Source organism: Neolamprologus multifasciatus, chromosome 13 (assembly GCF_963576455.1).
Source record: "Neolamprologus multifasciatus chromosome 13, fNeoMul1.2, whole genome shotgun sequence".
NCBI lineage: Eukaryota > Metazoa > Chordata > Actinopteri > Cichliformes > Cichlidae > Neolamprologus > Neolamprologus multifasciatus.
In genome coordinates this window covers 14687799-14714590 of record NC_140451.1, presented here as the reverse complement: position 1 = coordinate 14714590, position 26792 = coordinate 14687799, and the positions used below count along the sequence as shown (strand labels likewise).

Sequence of the window (26792 nt, the reverse complement as noted above, 5' to 3'; positions counted from 1 at the left end):
TTTTATTATATAATGCAACGTGTGACAACTGTGCGTGGTTCTTATAAAACTTCTTTTTTTTAATTTTTTTAATAAAGAAATGTTTGCCACCTCCAAAAAATGTTGATTTTCTTTTTTGTATAGCAAAATGCTGCATGTGCAGTCCACTGATGAGAGCAGGATGGGACAGAGCCTGGGGGGATAGATTAATGAGAACAGAAAAGGGACAAAAAGAGAATATGCATGGGTGCATTTGCTTGTGTGACAGAAGATGGTTGTCAGTGTGAGAAGACAGCTGCTAATGCACACACAGTTGTGTACCAGATGAAGGTGACATTCGCCCTGCAGGGCATCAACAGGTGTTTATGGAACAGATATGAGAGTATTTCTTAATCCTCTCGAGAGACAGATGAGGTAAAACAGGTAAATTGTGTTTCTTCCATGTAAATAGAAAATACAAAAACATTGAGAGTGCTTATAAAAGCAAAATTTGAACATGAACTTCATAATTGCTGTTTGATCTAGGCGGCCGTTCATTCGTCCATTTACGACAGCAGAACTTTTGGCGCATTCGAATTGGCACTCTGTCATCTTGATAGACAGCAGCAGCATCTGATGTGCTCATGAACTGTTCTCTTCAGACTCTGTTTGCTTCTCTCTGTAAACAGAGTGGAGCGTCACACTGAGCAAACAGCAGCGGCAGCTTCTTTAGACACTGCAGTCTGCAGGTGAGACAGCAGAGGCCAAACAGTTTGAGGAAGCCATTTGACAGAGGAGAAGTAAGACTTTTTAAAATGATAATTAGTGATGTACACTTAGAGGAGATACAGGAAAAAAGACTTCTGGTGATGTTTATTCAGCAAAACATCATTTCAAACAATGACTAGAAATCTTATTAATCATTCTTTTGACTTTTGCTCGTGGTAAGTCTTCAGACTATAGCATTGGAAACACTATAAAGAGGCCCCTAATTAAATGTATAAATATATGTATGCATTTTGACTAGTCAAATGAGGGCCCAAGCAAGTTACTTATTCACAACCCTAAGCTTATCAACATTAATTCTTGACATACCGCACTAACTGGCCAACCATTACACAAACACCACACCACAGAATTATGCTGGAAGGCCAGATGGGCAATCCTTACACAGTCTGACAGTAAGCTCGCCATGGCACACACGATGAGACGGGAATATCATTTACATGCAGATCCAATGCCCTAGTCCCGCCTATGACTGCATGCGATGTGATGGATAAGGCATTTAAAGCTGAATGCTTCAAGTCAGTGCCCAGGATTATTGTATAAGATCCTTTCGCAGCAGCAAAGTGTTGAATCTGGCACCAGTCTTGAGAGAATCACAGCTAACCATGTGCTTCTCAATAACAGAGGATTAATATGACACACATACAGTAATGCTTTTGTGTTCTGGAGAAGTTTCAGTTTTATTTATTCAGAAACTTCCGTCAGATAGCGACGAAAGCTTATTTGAAGTAAACTGTAACAAATTGCTTGGCATTATATTGTTGTGTATTGCACTGAGACAGGGCTGAATTGAATCATATCAAACTAGCTGCCTCGAATATATGAGGTGCTCTGTGTTATGGAGTGTGCATTAGGGTGCATATTGAATCTGTCACAGAAGGAGATGTGCGGAGCGCCACGAGGGAATTAGCCTGTTGTCCAAAATCTTATCCTGACATCTGAATGCTGCTGATGAAGATGAAAACGTTTCGAGTAGCTCTTTTCCTGCAGAATAGCTCCCAGATTAGCTTCTTCAGCAACAGAAAAGAGTCACACTCAAACTATAAATGGGTCCATTTATCCAGCACTTCACTTACCTTGAACATTCTTATCAAAATCAAAATAAATTACTATAATTTTCTTTTACACTATGACTTGTAGATGAGCTACAAAGTGAGGGGATTACCTTTTGATGTCTGGTCCAACTCTAGCTGTCTCATACAGTGAGTTTGTACAACACCCAAATGTTATATTATCTTGTTTTAACATGTTTGTAGGCTGTACTGAATCCAGGTTTCAATGGATTACACTTTCAGAGAAGTGACTCATGTACAGTATGTCAGATATAGCACTGCATTGCATATAAACCATCAAAGGATGTGTATTGCGTTAGGGAAATTGAGCTAATAGAAAAGGTTAATGTCAAAAAAACTACAATAAGTCAGGCATAGACTGCATTCATCTGTTTCATTTCTTACACTAATCTCTCCCAAGCTGCCTTTTTTTTTTGGCTTATAGCATTGTTTGTTGCTATTACAGCAACACCATAGCAACATACCACGGGAGGGCAAATCTGCCCTTAACATATTGTCCGTTGAAGGATAGTCATAGCATTGATCTTTTAGTTATAGGGACCACCGCAGAGAAATATCTGCAAGACTCTTCTAGTTTCAGGTACTTCCCTTACCTTTTATTATTTTCCCATCCTCCATGCCTGCTTCCTCTTTTTACCTCTTCAGGTGTCAGCATTACCGTGTAGTGAGATTCTTTCTTTTGCCCACTGGCATAATGAATCACATGGCATGGCGCTAGTTGGTGGGGTCTTGTCTCCTCTCAGCTGCCTGAGGAGCCATGTCAGATTGATGTACTAGTCACCTAGAGACTCCCTCGCATTGTGATTAGAGCAGCCAACCGTCCACCTCGACTATGGAGGGGCCCACCACAGGATGGTTATGCATTCCTTCTCTCACACACACACACACACACGCACGCACGCACACAAGCACACAAGTGGGCACAGACTTAAATAGCAAAGGTGATGCAGAAGTCACACGAGCTTTGTCACAGGGCTTCAGTATGTTTGTGCCCCCAGCTATGTTTTCTGATGTTAAGCCACTCATTAAGCTCAAACCCATTCCCCTTGAACACAGCATGCTCCCAGCCATATTTTTAATTAGTTTATTTAGCCTTCCTTGTGACTCAAGGATGAGACTGGCCTCCTCTAGCACTTGGCTATTCTTTTACTTAACTCTACAGGGGATGGTGGTCTGGCAGGATTTCAAATGACAAGCATACTAAAGACAAAGGTGACTCAGCGATTCAGACATACAGTAGTGTTGGTGGTAGGGCTGAAATGATCCGGTTGCTGGGTAGCTGGACTGAAACCAAAACAGATTTGAAGACATAGACAAAGGGCAAACTAATTACACATTTGATCATTTTCTTGTATTTACAAAAGACATAAGTGCTCAGTATCTCTGACAATCCTTATCTTAATCCTGTGTATGCATTATTTCCTCCTGACATTACACTTTTGTGCATGATTCCTCGTGACCTTCCTACTTTCAATGTAATGTTGCAGTTCTTTATGAGCTTTGTCTGTTTTTCAGTGGGTTCAAGTTTGTCATCTGTTAAGGTCACGTTTGCATTTAAAAGGCATAACACAGTAACTGAAGGTAGCCTGCAGCTTAGAGGTCATCACTGTGGCACATTATATATCAGGTGCTGTCAGACAATAGCCAGATGTTCTCTGCTGTTGCTGTTGTTCAACATAAGCAGAAATGGGCAGTAATGCTACAAGTAACACGTTACTGTAATCCGATTACTTTTTAAAAGTAACAAGTAAAGGGATTAGTATTGCAAAAAAGGTCATTAGATTACTGTTACTTTCCCGTGAGCACGCTGCGTTACTGAAACCGTGATTTTTTGCGACAGTGTCTCATGACAGTGACGTAAGCGAGTGCGACGTTTGTGGCAACAGCTGTGTGCAGATCAACAATGGACAATATATCGAGTGCGGGAGAGAGTATGAGCGTGCAGCGTTTAACGCGTGGAAGTACTGACCTTACTTTGAGTTTGATTCTGTAAAAAGTGACAAAAACATTAGCGCCCTCTGTTCAAAGAAAATGTATTTTTACAGCGAAAAAAACCCCTAAACTTCTGCACAAGCACCGAGTGCGCTGCCACAGGAATGTGAAACTTTCAAAAATAAGTAATCAGTAAAGTAACTGGATTACTTTTTGGGGGAAGTAATCAGTAATTAGTCGCTGATTACTTTTTTCAAGTAACTTGACCAACACTGATCATAAGTCAAGAAAAGGTTTTCAGGGAGAACTTTGCCTTCTGTTTTGTAGTTAATATTATCAAGGCAGGTAATTTAACCAAAGCACCAGCTGCAATCAAAATAAATACAAATGAAGTAAAAAGCATAAAAGTTGTTCCCAAATTCAGATGGTCTGCCAAAAACCCTATTGTGTTACCTTGCTGTCTGATGACTGTATGAATGTTGTTTTCATTCCCATGCAACATTTCCACAACAGAGTTTAATATCTTTGTTTACATGTTACCTTGCAGTCATATTCATCGTTTTGTTGCTGGCTTGTCTTTCTTCTGTTCTTGACTGACAGTAAAAAAAGGAAATTTTTTCCAGCATTATCATTCATGCCCTTGTGTCTGCAGGGGTGATTAAAAAAAAGAATTGCTATATGCATAGCAGTACTAGATGGTCACAAACTCCAGTATTCTTTTAATAAGAAATTGTGATTGGTTCATTTTGTGTTTCCGTGGCCATTTCCATCAAAGGCTTTCTACGGGAAACCAAGGGCTTCCATTACAAGTGACCAGTCACAACCTGTACAGTGCAAAATGTACACTCTGTAAGCGAAACAGCTGATGGATTTGGAAAAGCAACAAAAAAGAAAGAAAGAAATCTCATACACCATCACGAGAAGGCATAACAATGGGAAATGTATAAACATGGTGTGAAGTAATAGCTATAGGTGCTGTAAAACTGACTAGTTTCACACACAAGCTGTATATTTCTGTCACGGACTGCGATGGCAGACCGTGGAGTTGTAGTGAGAAGCAGACCCAAGCTCAGGACTCTGATAGTGAAGATCAGTGAAGTTTATTTTACAGTATATGGAAAAACACAACTATGTACAAAGTTTCAGCACTGTGGCTCCCGTGGCGATTCCTCCGTGAATCCCCACACAGTGCAAATGTCCATGAAAGTGAATAACAACAACTCCCAAACCCCAGTTCCAAACCGTGACTTCCCTCCGTAAAAATAAACGCACTCCCCTCGCGACTCCTGGTGGCACACAGACAACACAGCTCAGCAGGATACTCACTATACCAAGGTCTTTCACACACATTCAGTCGACAGCTGTCCTTAACAGGTTTGCCGTTTAAGAATCCCGCGCTGACTGGAGCTTAGCCACACTCTTAAATAGGTCGCACCTAACGAGAATAATCCACTACAGCTGGATGCAGGTGATGAGCGACAGGTGTGGCTGCCTCCAGTGCAGGAACACTTCCGGGGTCGCGATCACTCTGGCATCCAAAACATTTGGAAGTGCGAACATACATAACACACACACACAGAGACAGAGAAACAGGAGAGCGGCAACAACCAAAACACTACACAGAAAAATAAACAGAAATACATGAGCCCTAGGTCCCTAGTTCCAGGCCATGATGATTACTTTATACCCACAAGGCAATTATTATTTAGAAAAACTAAATTTGTAATTTAGAAATTTTAAGTTATATCTAATTTCTTTATAACAACGTAGAAATAATAGTATTAGCAGTAGTATTTCTTTTGCTTGTAGATGCAACAAATTATGACAATGTTAGGCATACGTACAAGATGTTTCGCAAAGCTGCTGGTTGTTGTAGTCCTTTATTTGGTTTTGATCGACATTAAGGCACAGGCCAGCCAAGAGGCTGCTCTGGGTGAGTAGGTGTGTGTAGTCCCCCTCCTTTCTCCTCCTGTCAGCAACACGCTGAGATGGCACTTTCCCTGCAGACAGAGGGATTGAAGGGATACAAAGTGCAAATCAGCTCCCTATCTCAGCTGGCAAGGGTTCATCTATCTGTCCATCACTCTAGTCTACAAGCGATCTGCCTCTATTTATTCATAAATCCCTTTCACTCTTTATTCATTGCAGCCATTTTGTTTCACAAGGTCTTTGCTGAGGCTTAGATGTGCCGGCACACAGACACACACACACGCACGCATGCACCTTTTAAGCATCAGTATAGGATTGCATCTCAGCCGTGGCATTTGCTGAAATTACTCACTGTGCTAAGTAAAGGATGTGATGCAGACTGATGATATGAGAGGAAATAGGGAAATAAATACCAAAAAGGAATCTCCCCGAGTCTTACCGGTGTTAAAGTGCTCCATATCATTATCAGCAGAGAGGAAAAACAGCATGCCAATTTAAAAGCCCTGTTTATGGACTTCCATCAATTTTATGGCTTCATTTACTATCTGCAATTGAGGTCTGTGACAAGCTGTAAGGGAGCATGACCAGACATAGGACTATGGGGAGCTGTCCTGTTTCTGAATCAAAATAGGGACTGTAAAAACTAACAGACTGTACACAACTATACAAGAAGGTAAATTAGATGGGTTTTTGCAGAGGTATATTCTTATTCTTTGGTGTCTTTTTTTTTTAACTCTCTTTTTAGCTCGTAAAGTATTTTTACAGTTTACAGGTGATTTTCTTTATTGTGAAATACAGCAGCAGTATTTCACTCGGATGAGATGTCACATTGTATGATGTACAAGTATTAGATAGGGACTTGTTGCAAGGCGCGGCACGTTGTTTTACAGTTCAGCTTTACCCTGTCAGCAACCTTTTGATATCACAGCTGTTTGTTTTAGCTACGAGAAGGATCTTTGGCCTTGTATGACACGAGAGAATATTTTCTCAGCCATCACTGGCCTGGGCTGGTCATGTCAGCTCAATATTTGGTATGGAATACTCTCTGAACTATAACACTCAACCAGTTGAATGGCTGCCTTTTTGTCTCTTTGCAGTTTGCTTTTTTCCTTGTGCGCATTCTCTTTGCCTCTGTCTGCCTTCATTTATTCTGTTTTTATAGCTGCCAGGCTGCCCTCTTCTCTTTAAGCCCTATTCACTGCACTGACAGTAAGCTGTAGTCTGCTAGGCTGCTGGGATGGCCTGCATGCTAAGCTAGGAGGGAATGGTGAGAGCTGAGGCCAAGGCTAACTCGGATGACCTTGCGACTGGAGGCGCAGACAGCTTTCATATAGCCAGAGAGAGACCGGAAGGACAGACGCATTCATCACATTTTCATAAGCCTCTGAGAGCATTGCCATTTAAATCATACTGACCAATAAGCAATGACTTTTAAAGACTTTTGTCATGAGAGACAGCTGGACCTCATTTGCAGTATTTTGCATTATTCTGTGCTGATTTTTCCTCCGCTCTCCTTGATCTCTTATTCTTCACACTAGCGGCTGAGCCTCTGCTGCGAGTAATGACGTTCCTCCCCCTGGCACAACATCACAGAGTCGATCTCTTTTGGAGGATCTGGGGAAAAGCTTGTGCACCCACTACCTTGTATGAAAAAATTCTCTCTGAAAAACATGAATCTGATCTGTAATTGGCCACCACCGCCACAGCAGCCCTGTTTTATGAGCGGGCGTATAATGGAAAGATTGACTTGCTAAACTCACGTCTCATGATCTAATCACATGGTTGTGTAAATAAGCACGGGGGAGGCGCACAGCAAGGACCACCTTGCACTCAGCAGGGCAAGATTGATCATCTTTTGTTAAATTTTGTAAGGTATTATAATTGTATGTAATGACAGTCTTAGAGAGTGCTTATTTTCTTAACAGGAGTCTGCCCCAAAATTGTATTAATTCTGCTGCATATAATTTATACACAGTGCAGGATTTAATGCTTAAAGCATGGACTTGTATGCGAGTCTGACTTAACCAACAACTGCTGATATTTTCAGGCTAAATTGCTCAGCTTGTTTGCTGGAAAGTTGGGGAAAAATGCACATAGAAATCCTTCAGAGTTCTTCATTTCTGCTTTTGATAGCTGCTGAAAATGACTCTACTTTGTTGGGACCAACTAAAGCGCTGTTTGAACTTTCAGCTTTGTATTCCCGTCATCGATGTGTAAGACAAAGCAAACAGGTTGCCTTTGCAGTTGCTTGTATAGAGCTTTGATCTTCCTTCATGTAATAAACTAGAAGTAATGTGCACATCATCACAGCTTAAAAACTGTAGAATGCTGCGCAACTTATATTTTTTACCTTATGTGAACTGCAATGGTATAACTGCAGGTGTTAAGCAAGTATGCATAAAACAGGATTTTTTTCCATGTCCATTTCAAATGCTTCAGTACTTTAGTCCAGTAATAATTGTATTACAGCGTTATAAACAAATGTCAGTGAAGTGTAACACACTCCAAAGTAACACATTACACCTAGCAGTGTGCAGAAGAGAAAGTTTGAAGGACAGAGAGACACTTTACAGTATATTTAAATAATAGAGAATTCAATCACTGGACACTATTTTTATATGAGCAAGAAGAGCGTAAATTACTGAGAACAATGGAGGTATTTTCTTTATCCACAGCAGTAAGCACAAACAGATGTAGGTTATTGTGAAAGAGTAGGTTTGTAATGGCAAAGATAAGTAAGATAAGCATCTGGGGGAGAAACTGTAAAATATTTATCAGCCTAGTTTTTAACTTTGCATGTTTGATGCTGGTGAAAGGCATTAGCATCCTTCCGGCAGACCGGCAGCTGAACTGACCGAGTCTTGCCCCATATTTCAATTATTGTCCCCCAGATATATTTGTCCATGAGGCCAGCTGAAAGGAAGCAGGACAATTAAATTTACAGTAAGGAACACACTATAAATCTTTCATAAGTGCTGCAATGCACTTTAAATTATCTAGGTCTCTTATAAAAGCCTTTTTTTGATTCAATATCCATCACAAAGTCTCTCCTGGCACTCTATCATAACAGATTGTTCAAGCAGGCCTGTAAATGCTAATTTGCGGAGGGGGCGGGGGGTTAAGCGTGTGCTTGGACCCCACTAAAATCTGCTCTTAAGTCACCAAACTAAATCACGGTCACTACTTTTGTGGTGGAATGAATCAAGATAATGGGAAACACAGATCCAGGCTGTCAACTCCGGGGCCATTTTTATGGCTTAAGAACTATTAGACATTGGTTTGGTGTCACTCCTGCTTGACAGACTGCCACCCTGAGGTCACAGGAGAAGGACAATCTTAGCTTCCAAAAAAAAGGAGCCGCAGACAGCAACGGGAGCAGAATTTCCACAAATGACTTATTGCCTCTAGCTTTGTATCCCTCGGCTCTCTAAATTTGTTGAAACTGCTTGGCTATTTTAATCTCCGTAAGCATTGTAGTAAATGAGGGCAGACGTCAGTGTGGATTGCCTCCGTAACAGTGCAGAGCTGATAGCTGCTGGTGTGGGTCATTTGGATGTGAAGTCATGCCCTTCATCATGCCTGAGTGCCAACCCATCATGCCCTCTGTGATTATTGCTTCTGCGCTTTGCCTGAGGTTCCTGAGGGGAGACAGTTGTCAACAATGTTTGTCATTGTCTGTAAAACACTGCATCTCAGTTCTGTGTGCGTTCATCCAAATTATTTGTTTGGCTCAGGCTCAATTCCAGTGCTGAAAGTTTCTTTTCATTTTGAAAAGGTGCTATTATAAGGTCTCAACCTTCATTGAAGATGGAACAGGCAGTTTTCTGTTTGAAAATGTAAAATGGTATTTAAGCCTTTGTAGACTTTGACGTGTGCTTTGTTTCAACTTTTTAGTAAAATGACAGTGACTATTTTGATGATTATAGAAAAAAATATGTGAAACTCAGGAACACAGATTTGATTTAGTTTTGGTATAGTTTTCCATCAATTCATCCCTTTTTTTAATCCAAGTCAGGTTCCCAGCGGGGGCTAGAGCCTACTCCATGTGTCATAGGGTGAGAGGCGGGTACACCCTGAACAGGCCATCAATCTGTTGCAGAGCTAACACATAGAGAAAGGCAGCTATTCACACCTACAGCCAACTTAAAATCACCAATAAACCTAATCTCACACGTCTTTGGACTGTGAGAGGAAGCCAGCATACCTGGTGAGAACCCACACAGACATGGGGAAAACAAACTACCCAGTACCAAAGCAAAGACATACAAAATTAGCAACAGCCCGGTGGACATGGTCCACTTTTAAACTATTGAGCTTATATTCATCAGGTTAAGACAACTCCAAATGATTTCTAATGTTGCTTCTTGCTTGTGCTTCTGATCTTGTAGATGTGTAAACAAGTAATGATGCATTAACAGTGTTGCCATCTCAACTCATAAGGTATTGTGTGCAGCGCTTGTTTTCACTGGCTTTCAATTTCAGCCGTCCTATTGCATAATTATTTTCCTGTATAGTTTTCTTTCACTGTTCTCTGATTAAGGGCCAAAGTAAAAGCATGCATTTAAACCTGCACAGATTTTAATGGCCCAGCCCGTGTCACATCCAAGCACCTTCTAATCCATCAGCAGCCTTGGCAAAGCACAGGCCCTGAAACTGCCAAACTCTTTTCCGATGACTGAGGTGTTAACTATAAAAATTTGCAACCACAAATCAGACGTGAAGTTTGAACTTTGTCCTTTAAACTTTCTAGGCTTTTCCCCCCCTTTTTCAATACTGTGGTGTGAATGCACTTCGGCCACTGCACAGGCTCATTGACAGCTAAAGCAAGTAAATAACTACCTACATGGATTGATTACCATTGTATCCCATCCATCTCTGCCAAGGCCCCATTGAGAAGAAATCAATACAGTATTCAACATGCATCACTCATATACTATAACTATCAACTAATTGAGTTAGAGGGGACAAAAACAACACATCTATCACCAAGGAAGTCGAGTTCCCTTTGTTTCTTTTTGCGCCTGTACTTAGGTGTTTGATTTTTTTTCTCCCCTCTCCTCTTTGGAGTATTACTTCACCCTTGGTTCCTTTCTGCGTTTGAGATTTCGTGAACCTTCTGAACTAGAAGCAGTTTAGATTTGCAGTCCAGTGAGATAGTGCCAGGCAGCTTCCAGAGGTTAATGCGGTGTGCTGGCTGTGGGTGCATGGCATCGGTATGGCTGAGTGAACATTACGTTAAAGCACAGCGATGCTAAACTCTGCCTCTCCAACGCACAGCACAGACCACAAATTGGCCTTCTCGCATGAGAACACAAAGGGGGATACAATTGTAAGTAAACAATGCAAAAGACAGATGAGGAGATAAGCTATTATTGTTGTTGTGTTCAGAATCACCTTCAAGCCCTGCGCCTGTAATACCTGAGCAAAGTGAACTCATTTCTTCTTCAAGGGTAGTAAAGAGATAGAGAGTAGCTGGGTGGTTAGACGTCAGAGGGTCGTGGGTGTTAGCTGGCAGAAAATGCAAGCCTCCGTTTGATCCCTGTGGCTCAGCTCCATCTGGCTATGTGCTGACCATGTTAGTGGACAACTGCCACTGCCTCATGGCAACGCAACACTGGCTCATGTATTATAGAAAATAACGTCTTATCTTTTAGTGAATCGGCTCTGTCTTATTAGACACATTGTGTGCTAGCATAGCCAGAATAGCCTGCCAGCAGGGTATTAGCTGTTTAGCTCTACACACTCTTCAGCAGATTATGATTATTTAAAAGCCAGAACACCATGTAGCCGAGTCACTGTGTTATGCATATAATCGTTCCACTATGTGCAGATTGTAATAGTAAACTTTTCCATGCTGTTTCAATACGACTTATTAGATATTAAGCATCAGGGTGTCAAAGAGTAATATTTTTATTGCTGTTACTGGTTGAAAGTGGACAATAACATGATAGTAACGCTGTATAGCAGTATCAGTCTTACTAGGTAATTGCAGAGAAATTATAAGTGAAGGACTTCAGAAGTCAAGAAAGTCTATTGAAGTGTTCTGTGACAATTAATATAGTGGTTGTCCTTCCCAAGTCCCAAATGAATCAGTGAGATGGGAAACATATCAGCCAATCATGTTTTTACATTGAGACATGTACACAGTAGACTAGCGTGGTGGCCAGAATCTCTTGTTATTGTGTTGAATATATGGATAAGTATGGTTGCTTCTGGTGTTGTGTCCCATATCAATACAGCTAGTTGGAATTAAACCTAACTTTGGCGCAAAGCTACCAAGTATTTTTGTTGTTGTTGTCTTTAATTCGTTTTGACCTTATTAAGTTAGGGTTCTTTTCTCATTCATTTAGTTAGGGGTTTTGCTCTTATTAACTCAAAGTAACCGTGGCTCAAGGCGATCGTAGCTCAAGAGTTGGGAGCCTTGTAATCGGAAGGTTGCTGGTTCGAGCCCTGGCTTGGACAGTCTTGGTCATTGTGTCCTTGGGCAAGACACTTCACCCGTTGCATACTAGTGGTGGTCAGAGGGCCTGGTGGCGCCAGTGTCCGGCAGCCTTGCCTCTGTCAGTGCGCCCCAGTGTGGCTGTGGGTACAACGTAGCTTGCCGTCACCAGTGTGTGAATGTGTGTGTGAATGGGTGAATGACTGGATGTGTAAAGCGCTTTGGGGTTCTTAGGGACTAGTAAAAGCGCTATATAAATACAGACCATTTACCATGATACACGTGCCAAGTATCAAGGCTTCTAGGAGAACCTCCGTGAGCAAGCAGCCACTCCAGACAGGGTAAGGTTATAAAGCTGTGTGCTGAAATGATCAAAGGTACTTTTTTCATTACATATCAATTTTCATTTGCAAGAAGAAAAATATGTCAAACAAATATGCAAAGTCCACATAGTCTCACTTTAATATTTTTTGTGCAGTGACTTGAACGGTGAAACTTTTAAAGTTTTCCTTCGTTCTGGTTCCAATGGACAACTTCCAGCCATTTTCTGTGCCCATGGCAGACTGTTAATCTAGTTATTTTCCACTGTAATCCTATTCTTATCTCACTCACAGCTTCTTTTTTATATTATCTGAATTCAGCTAAGTTCTCACCTGATTTTCGTGTGTATTTGGAGAAGACCATATGGTATCTTACCCTCATTCCTGAACAAAACGTCCACAGTTGCGAAAGATGTTATGTGATCTTCCGTGCTAGGGGTAAGCAACCTCCTGCATCCATCCTGTTACAAACGGTGACGTGCCACGCTGATAGCCTTAATGAGCAGTGCCGTGTGCTCCCAGCCATCCCATAATGAAATTTGCTCAAGGCGGAACAGACCGGAGAGGCTTGGCAGAACATTGGGGCATATGGCGGAAACAGCCGTGATTTCCATGGCAGGTGGCTGGATACTGCAGATAGGTAAAAGGCTCAGTCACCCAGAGCTATGGCCCTGATGAAGAGTGCTTGAGAAAGAATCTCCAGAAAGTAACACATGAACATGATCTTTTCACCGATGTTTCTGACAGAAAGCCAGCTTTCATTAGTGAGTAAGTATATAGTAGTGGCATTATTATACAGCAGGAACAATTGGATTATATCTATTTATTGTCTTTATCATTTGCAAGGAAAATGGGAAGACATTTACGGAGCTTTGTACTTGCAATGAAACACTGGGCCAGAGTGAGCGAGTTTTACGAGGAGCGGAGGAACAACATGGTTTAAAGAGGGGAACTAAAATGATTAAGAGTCTACACTGTCCCCTGTTTCTCTTTGTCTCATACGTATTTCTTGAAGAAGCATAAAGAAGCACATGCAAGCTGGGGACCTTGTTAGGGGTGTTTCACCACCCTCTAGAGCACACTTCAGAGGAAGACAAAAAGCAACCATGTTCTTTTAATTAATTTGTACATTTCCAGGCTTTTATTGTGCAGTGCTGTAGAGATGGAGTCTTTCCCTCTTGAGAAGCATCAGTGGAAACATAGGATCACAAGCACAAATGTGCACATTTTTTTTTGTTCTTTTGTAGAATGTGCATTTTGCATACTGTATCTATGTCAGCCTTTGTATATTTATTTGTTACAGCAGAAGGAATAAAATGGAATTAGGCTATGTATGTTGAGAATTATTCCTTTGTTTTTAAACTGCTGAAACAAGGAAATCCCATTAAGTCCCAAGTCTATTCCAGGATAGCACTGTATTAGTTCAGAGCAGACGAGTAAACAGAAACTACACGTGCACAGACTGGAGACAGAGTATTTCTGTAACTTACAGCAAATAATAGCTTTTGTCTTGGCTCAACGAAAGGTTTGTGAAGCTCCCCAAACATCCTCTCATCTTTCCACAATGAAGGACAAATTATTTTTAAAAGTTCAAATGAACTACAATCTAAAGAAAACAACATAAATATTAATGGACTGTCCTAATCCTGCTTACACCTTTTCAGAATAACACCTACAATTAACTTGCAAATAGTTTTTGGAGAGTAAAAATCTAAAAAGCTTTTTAGTTGAATTGATTGAAGATGAGCATTAGTACTTGCTGGAGTTCTTATATTTACTTTACACTACAACTAACCAAGGAATCTCACAGAGCCTCTTTTATCTCTTTATTTGATTAATTAGATAAATTACTTTGAAATCAGTGTTTATACTAACAAGCAAATTACAACGTATTAGTCTAAACTGTTGCATGTTCAAGTCTCAATTAGATGTATTGAGCTGGATCTGGAAACAAGCACTGACAGTTCACTTTAGCCTTGGATTGAGTTCAGGGACAGACACAGCCAACAAAAGAAGAATTCAGGAATGGTACAAGTATAGATAAAGATGTTAAAAGTGGAGGAACAAAAGAAGACACACTTGAAATAGGAAACAAACCAATAAAAGTACAAACTCCAATCTACTTCATCCCAGGGGATAGGATAAATTGGACTCTGAAACATCATATCGCTGTTGGATGAGTCACTCTGATGGATGTGAACCCCCCACTGATCAATTCATAGGACTGACAGGATTGACAGTGACCAGAGAAAAGAGCTGTAACACAGTCAATACTTCTCACGGTATTGCTGCATTGTGAAGACTGCTCTCACCTATCACACGCATTTATCCCCATGGTGTAGCTGTTGCTGTTTCCGACAGAATGCAAAACAGAACGTCTGTGCAGACGCTACGGAGCAGATCTATTTGTCACTGCTTTGAAGGCTTAGGGGGGCAAAATGCAGGATCATCTTTTTTTTCTATCCTTCTTTGGTGTTTTCACTCCTGATAGAGGCTGATCTTTATCACGCTGCCGTAGCCTTGACTTGTGTCACCGTAACTGGTTACATTCTCCCTCATCACTCAGGCCTGTTGACACCAGAGTGGCAGCTCCACTACCCATTATGAAATGACCTTGGTCTAGTGTCAGTAGGGCCATAGCGCTGCTGAAACAGTAACACCCCAAAGTGAGTAATTTTCTCTCCATAGGTCAGCAACTTTGCCGGCGGACAATCTCCCCCTGTAGATAAAGGTGGTGAGGGGGTCCTGCCGCTAGCAATTGTTAAGGTGATGGAAAGGGGGAGGAGGGTCGGCCATATAGGACAACGCTCTGTGAGCAAACCTTACTGAGGACAGCGGTGTCAATGTAATTAGAGCAATGGACTGATCTGATTAAGCAGACTCCAAAACCAGGGAATAGATTAACCATAGTGCAACTGCATTTTGCAATGCGATCCCTTACAGGGCTGTTTAATTAGTCTATACATTTATTTATCCTCTTACCAGAGTGGGTTTCATTAAAGCCCCTGGAGGGCTATTTGATTTGATGCTGAGCAGTAAAGAGGGACCATGATTCCCCATCACCTGCTAAGTGAAGAAAATATGCTTCAGCCTTTGTTTGTAGTGCAGCTTTATTGGGATTTTTAGCCTTAGAAAAGATGCAGTGACAGTATGAATACTTTTCTGACACCCTGTTTTTACCTGTGTTTCATCTGCACTGTTATGGAGTGCTTGGCTCTGGTTCGCCACTGCTAAGGATACCTAAGTGTGATCTTACTCATTGCTTGGAGGCTCTGTGTGGGACACAAAGAAGAATGTATTGTCTTTGCTTGCACAAATAGCCCTCAATACAGTGCTGGCTCTGCAACAGGCAACTTGTGAGAGGATGTCTGTGAAATGCATAGAGCATGTCCTGAGGAAAATCTGTCTGTGAATGTCTCACTGCAGCGTCACACAGAAGAAACCAAAGCCTATGAAGTATCTAAAGGATACATTTGGGAAAGTTGATGCCCAGCGTAGTGACAAAGCAAATGTTTGGGAAGCCACTACTTTATCTTTGTGTGACAACACAGGAAATCAAAAACAAGCAAAACTGGAAAAGCTCTAAATATAGCAGTGGAAGTTGAAAATTGCCATTCTTTGGCCAACAAGAACAACCAGAACGCCGGTGCTGCTGGTGACCTTGCCCAGCAGCTTGATGAGGTGATGCTGTGATCCTGTCAAGCTTCACTGACCTGCAGCGATTTGTTCACTGGAGCACATTTTTAAAAGGGCTATGACGCTGCTCAATGTGCTATGATATGTTGTTTCACCACGGGGAAGCTCGTGCACATAGTCTATTGGGAAACCTCTGTTGTCTGAACATTAAAACTCAGATCACAAAGCACAATTAAGAAAAAGAAAAAAGAAAAAAAGAAAAGCTTCCCACGAAACCCAACTGCAGGGCACTCTGTTCCCGTTTTCTTGTCTGAGTAATAAAGAGTGGAGGTGATGTGCCGAGAAGATTTGGTTTAGGTTCAGGATACATTTATCTCAAGTGCCCCTCACTGCACCTGAAAAACTGGTCGTGACAGACAGGCCACTTCGCCAGTGTCAGACTATTGAAAGGCATGAATGAACAATCTGATTTCATTGTGCTGACTTTGGAACTGAAAGAACAAAAAAGTATACTGGGTGCTGCTGTAAGACACGATGCTGCTACCACAGAGACATGTAGTTTCTTTAGACACAGGGTCTTTAGAAAAGAATATAAAACAACACAACAGTATACATGATTTGGTAAAACATGGCTTGGTGGAAATATTTTATTTGGTTCCTCCTGAAAGGCTAATGTTACATATTACATTGAAACATGTGGGATAGCTGGTGTTGTATTTGGATCTCATAGTCATAGTCAAGCTCTTGTTTTTGGCAGCTCGTGAAATACAAAACTGTTTCCGCCTAGACTGATTAAGTACTTTTACTTTTGTTGAATGTCTAAGTGTACTTGACATACAGTAGGGAAACACATAAAGCAATACACATATGTAGTACATATCTAGAGCTAGATTTTTTTTTGTACTACTCATAATAAAGTTTTTACCAAAAACGATTAGAATATCCAAATGGCAGATAACAACAGTGTAATTCCTTCTTTGTGTGATAAATATTCCATCCAAGGACATACTTAAGCTTTGTGTCTTAATACTTAAGTTGATGTGTGTATTGTCTGGGAAATGAGGGATGAGCAGCGAGGATAAGGATAAGAAAGTGTCTTTCCTGATGTGTCTGGGTGTCTGCTCACTATCAAGGATTCATGGAGTGTGTGACAGAGAGTGGATCTCAGTGGTGAGAGCTGGGAAGACAAGAGCCGCTCTGTACAGAAATCATCCTGAGACACACTGGCAATATAATTAGCACATGAATTATTTCTGTACAATGACATGCTTCAGCGCCTCTTGACTTTGCTCTTGTCTGAGGAATGCCTCCATGTATATGGCCCAAATTAGACATCTGCCAAATGCCGGTCCTTTACAGTCAGACACTTCTTTTCTTGCTCCAGTAATCAAAAGTGGACAGTAACCTCTGCAGCTCTCTCACAGCATGCACTTTGGGTCTGTGCTGGCAACCTTGACAAGGTTACATCCAAACTGAGCAGCTTGTTAAATCGCGCACGGCGAAGATTTATAGCTGCTAGCACATTTCAAATATTGCCCATTCAGACAGAAATCTGCTATCAAATGTTACTACACACCTGTCTGCAGCTCATTGGTTCTCCAGTAAACATTCAGATATTATCATCAGGTATGATAAATTATTGCAGATGGGCTCATTACATTTTTTTAAAGGGGGAAAAATGTTTGTGCTCTTCTGGCCTATAACTAAATATATGTATAGTTAAATGAAGTGCTAACTATACATTAATATCCAAATGCTTCTCTTTTAATGAGGATATTGATCCCCCATCTCTCAGAGGCTTACATTATTATCCTCTGGATTTACACTGTAGGAATGGATTGGCCTTTGTAGATTAGTATTCAGCACGTTGCACTCCTCCTTCACTGTAATGCTGTTGTGATTCTGTAATAGGCCGAAAGCAAATGAGAGCCTTGGAGCTAAAGTGTGCTGTTCTATACGTGTGCTCATACAGTGTTTGTTTGACTGAGCGCACAGATATTCATTTTGCATTTGCCTGTCTCTGAGTCTTTTATTTTATTCTTTTTCCCCCCTCGTTTTCAAGTCCTGTTAGATTCTGTTGCCTCATGATGCCTCTTGCCATTTTGAAACCTTAAGAACTAGGAAGCCTTCAACACTTTTAGCCGTCCGTTGCTCTGTGCATTGGATGAAAACAGAGTTCGGTACCATCAAGAGATTTTCTACCTTGTCTCTCACCAGCACCATTAAGTCTTCAAGATGGAGCTTTTTCAGTGGGTGAGATATCTCTTAAGCTCACTCCACATAAATGTTCTTGTTGAGGGAATGCGCCAAAACCTCTAATGTAATGGTTCACTTCCCGACTGTAACTCCCCCCATTTTTTTCTTCTTAGCCTCAGACATATGAGAATCTATTTTGTCATGACTTTCCTTGAAAAAAGATACAAAATGTGATAGATATCACATTTATCCTATTTTTTTTTTTTTTTTTGCAAAAATCAATGACATCATGATTCATGGGGACGCAGCTTGTTCTGCATAATTGTTTTTTGTTGTTGTTGTTGTTGCTCTTTTTTGGTTTTCCCAGTGGAATATCTTAAAGGCATCATAAGAGAGGAAATGAGATCTTATTGTGGTCAGTTTTAAATAAGAAGAAATATTTTCTCAGACTTTCTCTGTCTGACTTTCTGCTGAGAGGAAATTGCAGTTTGTGATGTGGGAGTTGCAGGAGTCAGTGTTGTTATTAGAATTTAATCCAGTTTATGTGTCAAAGGTATTGAGGAAAAGATATTCTTTAGTGTTGTCTTTCTGAGGTGTGCATGCGCCTGTATCACTTCCATTAGCTGGTGGATGTCTGTTTTCATGCCTTGCAGGAATGTGTGCACAGGTGTGTGCATCATCAAAGGTGCGATGCCAGTTGTGGATGAGGCAGCTTTGTGTCCTCATGGGACCAGATACCAGAGGAGGGCAGCGCGTGCACCTGACTGACACGCTGCCAATTAGAGTGAACAGACATTGACTCTGTGTGTGATTTGGCTGACAGACTGTGAAATGGTTGCTTGACTCTCTGCTATTGGGGAAAAATGTAAAAGATTTCACCGACTACTTTCTAGCACTCTGAAAACACGCACATACTATACATCAGCATGAAGTCATATTCCCTTTTCATCTGCATCACATTTCATGCTTTATTAGAGGGCTGAGAAAAATAGTAGCTGTAAAAAAAACAAAAACAGGATGAAGTTTTGACCCTCATTTCAGCTTCATGCCAGCAGCTGCAGTGAACACAAATCTGCAAAGAGCATTCTTATAAGCTAATAGCTTTTGCTTTGAGTTCACCTCCTTGTATCACTAATCTATTAATCACAATGTACAATTTACTTGTACTTAAGATAGATTCAGGGTGAGGTGAGGCCTTTATAATTGTATTATGCTTGAAGTTTATTGTTTGCAATGGTATATATTTTATAAATGCCACCCAGTATGTTTACCACTAGAATAACTCAGTCCCTGCTTTACACTACACTTGTACAAAAAGAGAAAGAAATCTTGCATGACTCTTTGCTTGCAGAAAATGAGCTACATGTTATATAATAAGTGCCTAATTGACACCTGATTCTGTCCTTAATGACATGAGCGGCAAAGCCAATTATAAGTAAATTTACTATGGGCAAAGTGTTTCTGCGGACTCATGCTAGGGAAGGGGACTCACTCTAAGCCCAGCACGACATCCATCATACTGTGAATCTAAATGACACTATATGTTAAGCTCACACAGTATGGTGTCTGAGGGAACTTAGTGTGTGGATGTGTAAGCTCACACAGATTTGCACATGCTGGCTTTGTCAGTTAAATGTCTGATAATATTTAACACAGCTAATTGAGGCTTTTCTCTCTCTTTGATGGCACTCAAAACGATCACCAAGTGAAAAAAGCCTTATAGAAATTTTATTTACATTGCTGACTTAAAAATAAAAATAACAGAAGTCAAAAAATATCCTCAAAGAACTCTTATGGGTTATTTGAGTGATGTCTACCTTGGGAGTGGCGAGCAGTTACATTTTTTTTACTTCAGTCTTTTGAACTGTGTGATAATCATGTAATAAAATATATTCTCAAAGAATGTAGCACTTCAGAAACTCTTATATCTGTCATGCGGTAAGAGGCTTAAGCCAGCTTGATGACGCTAACTTCCTAACATTTTAATAGGATGCCAGACACTAACTTCTGTATCATTTTAATAGGCTGCCAATCAAGCAAGGAAACAGCAAGCGAATGAAAACAGAATCAAATCCAGTGTCAGTCACCGAGCTTTGCCACAGACAATTAAACTACTTTGGTCTCCACATTGCATGGCTTTGGTATCCTTTTTCGATGGCGCAGCTAGACCCTAAAATTCCACAGGTGCTTCTTTGGAAGTGCATCTTTTCTGAACTCGCTCTGAACCTGAAAAGACTGAGCATTACACACCGAGCTCGTTTTACTTCAGCTTGTTACCGAGAGCTGAAAACGAGTATTTATAGTGGTGTGAGGAAGGTGGGTGAAATCTCTGACAGGGAAACAGTGGTGTCGAGTTTCATGCTATAGTCACAGTTAAGGCTGAGGGCTGTCATGAAGAAGATGACACAATTGGAGTTGGGCAACTGTAATTGCTGTGTCTGTTTGAGCAATTCGAAACCTTCTCTACAGGCCCATAAAATTAGTATGAGTCTTGCTTGCTATGTGTCATCTTTCATTTAGTCTCTTTTGACTCGGGAGGACACTCATTATTTGTCATTAATAATGATATCGGCTGTATCGTTTAAAAGCCGTTCGAGTAAAATGTGTTTTCTACTCCCACGTTTCAACTTTTCTGCCATACTTTCACCTTTACTTTTGACAAATTTATTTTGTACACAATCGGGTCAAAAGTGTCAGCGACTAGATTAATTTGCACTTAAAATCAAAGCTTTGCCTATCGTTCATTTCATGGGTAATTTTTCTCATATCCTGCCAAGCCTGTTTCAGACTGTTGTGTCACGATTTGATGTTGACAGGGAATGTGCTCCCCTGGGTGCGAGCTAATTTAAAAAGCAGCCATAGAGTAGCAGTTGCCAGATTATGTGTCAGAGCAAAGTGACTGATGAGGAGCCTCCTGGTCGCTCGGTCACATGCTGGCAATGTTGTACATATGACGTGCTCCAGCTTGTAAGCCCCTTGGTGCTTCATAATAAATGAGTGATTTGGTTCTACATAGTCAACTTCAATTAGGATTGAATGATACTTTAGAGGCAGTTACGCGGCCTTTACTGTTTTTCGCAGTGAAGCATACCTTGATTTTTGTGGTCGTGACATGCAGCGCCAACTCTGCTCACGCCTTTTGTAATTTAATTTGAGTGACGGACACTTGCATTGCTTCCATCAATATGAGTAGTTAGTTCTGCACCATATATGCACAAATGTGATGTGACCATAGAGAACGAGGTGCCTGAATGGCTGTTAGTTAGCTGCTGTTGATTAAAAGTTGTTTTTTTTGCAGGGATGAGGACAGTTGTACGTTTGAAAGAGATCACAGGATTATGAGAGTGCTGAAGCACAATTATTTTTGTCACAGGTCTTAGATCTCTGACGGATCCAAGAAAAGAAAGCAAAACACGACGTTTAAAATATCCTGCTAATGGAGGTTTTTGCAGTTTCTAAATGTAGTGTAAAATGGGTTTTGGTGAAGGCACCAATATGATGTTGTCTTTAAAGAAAGTGGGATGAATGATGCAGAAAAACACACTGTGACAAGTTTTTACCTTTGTGTCTATTTATGGCCTTTCCCTAGGAGCGTTCTGTTCACTCCTTTCATTTCTTTTTCTGTCCTCTGTTTTCTGAAAAACACTAAAGAAGCTGGCTCTAATTCTTGTTCTCATTCAGTGTTATGACTCAAGGGCATTGATGTGCCAGCAGCTAGCTGTAGTTTGATTGACCGTAGTCTGTAGGTCTGCCCAGAGAGACAAATGGGCTATGTCCAAATACCCAGGAGAAGCAGCAACAAAATAGCACCTTTCTTCATTATTATTGGGGACACTCTTTGCATAAAACAGTCTAATACTGTGACCTATGTCGTAAGTCATCATCGTTGGGGTTTCTAATAGAAAAATCAAAGTAATAAACGTGACTCCATTTTTTTATGTGTTATGTTATTCATCTGTTACAATTTTTTTTTTACATTATATTACTCCACAACATGGCTTGAGATGCATTACCACATAATAACTAGTAAACAATGTAAATCTTAGGCGACATCCCCACACACTGGCACAAATCTTTATCCAAATGAAGGGTGCGCACACACACACACACACACACACACACACACACACACACACACACACACACACACACACACACACACACACACACACACACACACAAACAAATCTTTTTATTGTATTTTTAGTATAACCACAAAGCTGAAAGCAGTGTTGGTAAAAACCAGCCCAAAGAGTGTGTTAGTGTGTGTGTTAGTAGCAATGGATCACTGTTTCTGGCCTGGACACAGTTTGCACTTTACTGTCACAACCTTGTCCTGTCACACAGTAAAAACTTATGTAATGCTCATATCTTCATTCTTCAAAAGTTTTATATTTAGCTGCAGTTCTTTTCCCGTCCAAACTAACTAAACTTAGCCCAATGTCGTGCAAGTGCAGGATAAAGTTCTTCTATCTGCCCATGGAGGAAAGAGCTTATGTAACCCCAATGACATAACTGTGATTAGTAACTTTAGTGTTTTCCAGGTTACCTGAAAGATCTTTAAACACTGCAGCTTTCACTAGCCCAGCAAGGTATTAATCACCACAGCGCCACAAAGCTAACTAGCATATCATTACAGACATACTATGTTGAAGCTTTCCCAGTCAGTATTTCTCAGTGCTTTTTACAGCAAAATAAGACACCTTTAATAAAACTATATTTGACCACAAAGCTTGGTTTACCTATAAATCAGCTGGAAATGGGAAAATTAAATCTTGACTCAAGTGTGTGGATGTTTCTGTCTAGGCTTTTCACATAAATATTGGATATTGCAATATATCATAAAGATATAGCAGCATCAATTATCAGACATGTAAGCTAGCCCAAAAACATACATATGTTTACATCTGATTAACCCAGTTTGGAATGTAAACACCACAGAAGTTGCACATCCCCTGGCCCTGAAGCTCCCTCTGGGCCCAGCCCCCTAACGTTGTAAATTCTAAGCAATGCCTCTGCTATACACACAAAATTCATTCTCCATTGGTTAGGGGAATTAACTCTGACTTGAAGGCATGGGGATGTGTGGAGAGAGAAATGAGAATGACCCTAAACTATTGGCTCTATTTGTTATGTGGTCACTGAGCTTGTGAAGCAGGGATGGGTGGATTTAGTGAAGAGGGTAGAGTTCTCTCATTTTCACTGATAGGGAGCGCAGACATAGAGGGAATGACCAAAGAGTGGTGAGATCCAGTCAGCTTCAATTATGGCCCCTTGTAGTTTTCCCAGAGGTGCACTATAGCACGTTTAAGGGGAAATCAATGAGGTGACAAATTGTTGTGGACAGCAACCCCTTTCATTTCTTACATTGTTGCATCCATGACTGGTTGGTACACAAAGCATATGTGTGTGTGTTAATTTGTGTGTCTGTGTTTGTTTGGCAAGCATATATAAATGTGCAGCCCCATTTATGATAATTGAATGCTTTGCTCCATTTGTTTTTTGGTGCTTTATTTTCTGCTAGTAGCTTTAATGGCTTGTTATCTGTCTAAACCTTTTTTAAATGCTTTCTAATAGGTTTTCACATGCATCACCCACTGATGCCCGATGTCACTTTGTTTTCTTTTTGTCTCCGAATGTGCTCTTTTGCTCTTAACAAATCTAGAGCTCTTGGTCATTTGTAAATTTTGATATAAATTTTGATATTAATACCGTACCAATGTGTCATTCTTTAACTGCAGTTAGTAATCTCTATTATTTAGAAGATTTAATCATTTTTGCTGGCACTTTGGTCATATTGTTGCTCTTCGGTTTTTGAATTCCATTAGTCTTTGTCAGTAATTGCTCTAACTGTGCAATTGTCTTCCTATCTAAGGTGTGTGAGCAGGTTTTAATAGCTGATTACCAATGTTGGGGTTGTTACTGAGAAAAAGTAATGCATTATTTGTTACATAATACAGTAGATTAAAAGAAATGTTACATAACTCATTATCTTACTATTGTGTCAGATAATTACCAGTTGACAATATAAACCATTGGCTATAGTTCCACAACAGAAAACCCTATTGTATGAGAACATACATACAAAACTTATTTTAGTGTTTGAACACAAAATTGTATATGCAAAGTAAAGTTGGAAACTAGGTAAAGAGACTTCAGAGTGATCACTACTGTAACACATACACGTGTTATAAAACTGCTCATCACTGACCCCGTTACTGATCAGGCTCTGGCTGCTTGGTTATGGTTGGAAGACAAGTTTTACTTCACTCTGGGTTTTTTGGTAACTTTTTGTTTGTGCATGCTAACTGTGCTGATGCTTGGATCTTGTGATAGCAGCTAAATTCAGTTGCTGCTGTTTCAGATACAATTTGCACTTAATTGCCCATAATTGGGCTCTTTTCCTTTCATTCAATAAAACAAGTAACCAGTGCACAGTAAAAAAAAGGCATGTTTGATATTTTTCTTACCTATCTTCTTATCATTTTTTTACTACAGTATAATGATCGTAGATTATGTATGGATACATGTCTGCCTTTACGCTATCTCCTCCTTTTAATGGGTGGGCCAGTCTGAAGAAAACTTTGCACGATCACACGTACAAGGATTAATAACATATACATGTTTGTAAGAGAAATTTATCATAAATCACAATTCTTTGAGCTTTTTATATCACATTTAGTTCATCATCCCTCTGGAAATGCAATCTTACATTCTCCGTTAGCATATATTTTACGTGTTATCTTCAACTTACGTTGCCCTTACATAATGGTCACCAAAATTTGTGCGTGCTACAGAGTTTTTTTAGCAGGAATTGGCAAAAAACACTTTTTCGTAGTGCAGATAATGCAGTTATAATGAACAAAATTTAATTACCAAGCACACTGCTGTAGCACTACTGATGACAACAAAGCATTTTACAGATTTAATTTACATTTTCAGACATTGGTTATTTTTTCTTTTTTTAGTATAGTAGTAATGTCCTAGGATGTTTTCATGCCTTATTGTTACATACAGGAGTGGCTACATGTAGGCACTCCTGTATGTAAGTTATTTCATGTATGTAAGTTATTTCTGATATTGCAGATGTACCAATAAATAGTGTTGTTGTAGACCTCCAATCTTAATCACAGAAAAATATAGTGATATATAACTTGCAACTGTTATCAGGTATGTCAGTTGAATCCTTAATCATCCGCTTGCCTTAATCTAAGTCTAATTATCTCAGAAGGGTATTACAATAGTGACATCTGTACAAGGTAAGAAATAAGTGCCTGGGATTATCTGCCTGCATTCCTTTGGCTATGGTGGATTCTGGTTGGTCATTGGAATGTTAAATAAATATGTCTCTTTTTATACCTTCATTTACAATCTAATTTCAGTGTATTTATTATCAATTCAACATTTTGAGGCTTTTATTTGCATATTTTTTCACACCTTTCAACAGGCACCCAAGAGGGCATTATATTAATGAAACACATTTCTCTTTCCCTTGTCTCTGCAGGAAAAGAAGAGTTTGTCGCAACCTTCAAAGGATCTGAGTTCTTCTGCTACGACTTGTCCTTGAACCCGATTCAAAGCAGCAGTGATGAAATCACATTGTCATTCAAAACCCTACAGAGGAATGGACTGATGCTGCACACAGGAAAATCAGCTGATTACGTCAACCTGGCTCTGAAAAATGGGGCGGTCTCACTCGTCATTAATTTGGGGTCTGGAGCCTTTGAAGCTCTTGTGGAGCCAGTCAATGGGAAATTTAATGACAATGATTGGCATGATGTCAAAGTAACAAGGAATCTACGTCAGGTAACAGTACAGAGGGTGATATGGAGACTCAGTAAATAAATTAAAACAAATGCACTTAAATCATTACCATCATACAATACATTATTTTTCCCAGACATTGTAATTAAATTGCTAAATTTAATCATGATGGTTTCTGGTGGAGAGTGAAACAAAACCACGAGGGAGCAGGGACATCTCAATATGAATCAGGGCCTGTGTAAAGTTACAGTTTAAATCAACCCTAACATTTAAAAAGAAAAGTTATAATGACATTTTACCTTTGTTGTAGCTATGCAAAGTTTCTAGAGTCATTTACATATCAACATGTGCAAAGTAAGACACAATACTGTTTTTGATGTCAAGGGAAAACAAATTTAACTGAACTCGAATTTCAGGGTAGTACGTACAGGATAGTCTGCATTAACAAAATTACAATATTGGAAAAAAAGGGGAGAAAGGGTACAAAAACATTTGAGTGCTTATGTTAGTACAGTTCTGATATTGGTCATTATAAATCTGTTGTATTTAAGCATTCAAACGGACTTGCTAGCACACTGTACTTTTTACTAATATAAAAGAAAACCTTTATGTAGAGCATAGGTAAACCTAGAGTTAGACTTTAAAGCACCAAAGTCAAATTTCCAGCACAGGCAAATCCCTCTCACAAGATTTATAGACTTTAATGGGCTTTGCTTTATGGTCTTGGTTCACCTCCGTATACTCCTAAGAAATAGGGGA

At 40.1% G+C, this 26792-nt stretch overlaps 1 protein-coding gene across 24 annotated transcripts in view; it reads left to right on the top strand.

Moving 5' to 3' along the window:
• Positions 1 to 26792, top strand: part of LOC146505231 (neurexin-1a) — a 254006-nt gene that overhangs the window by 58963 nt on the left and 168251 nt on the right. For all 24 annotated transcript variants that reach the window (XM_085181656.1, XM_085181652.1, XM_085181653.1 and 21 more), the window contains one exon: positions 25774 to 26075. In XM_085181656.1, coding sequence (XP_085037782.1) covers positions 25774 to 26075 — 302 coding nt within the window. The remainder of the gene's footprint in view (positions 1 to 25773; positions 26076 to 26792) is intronic.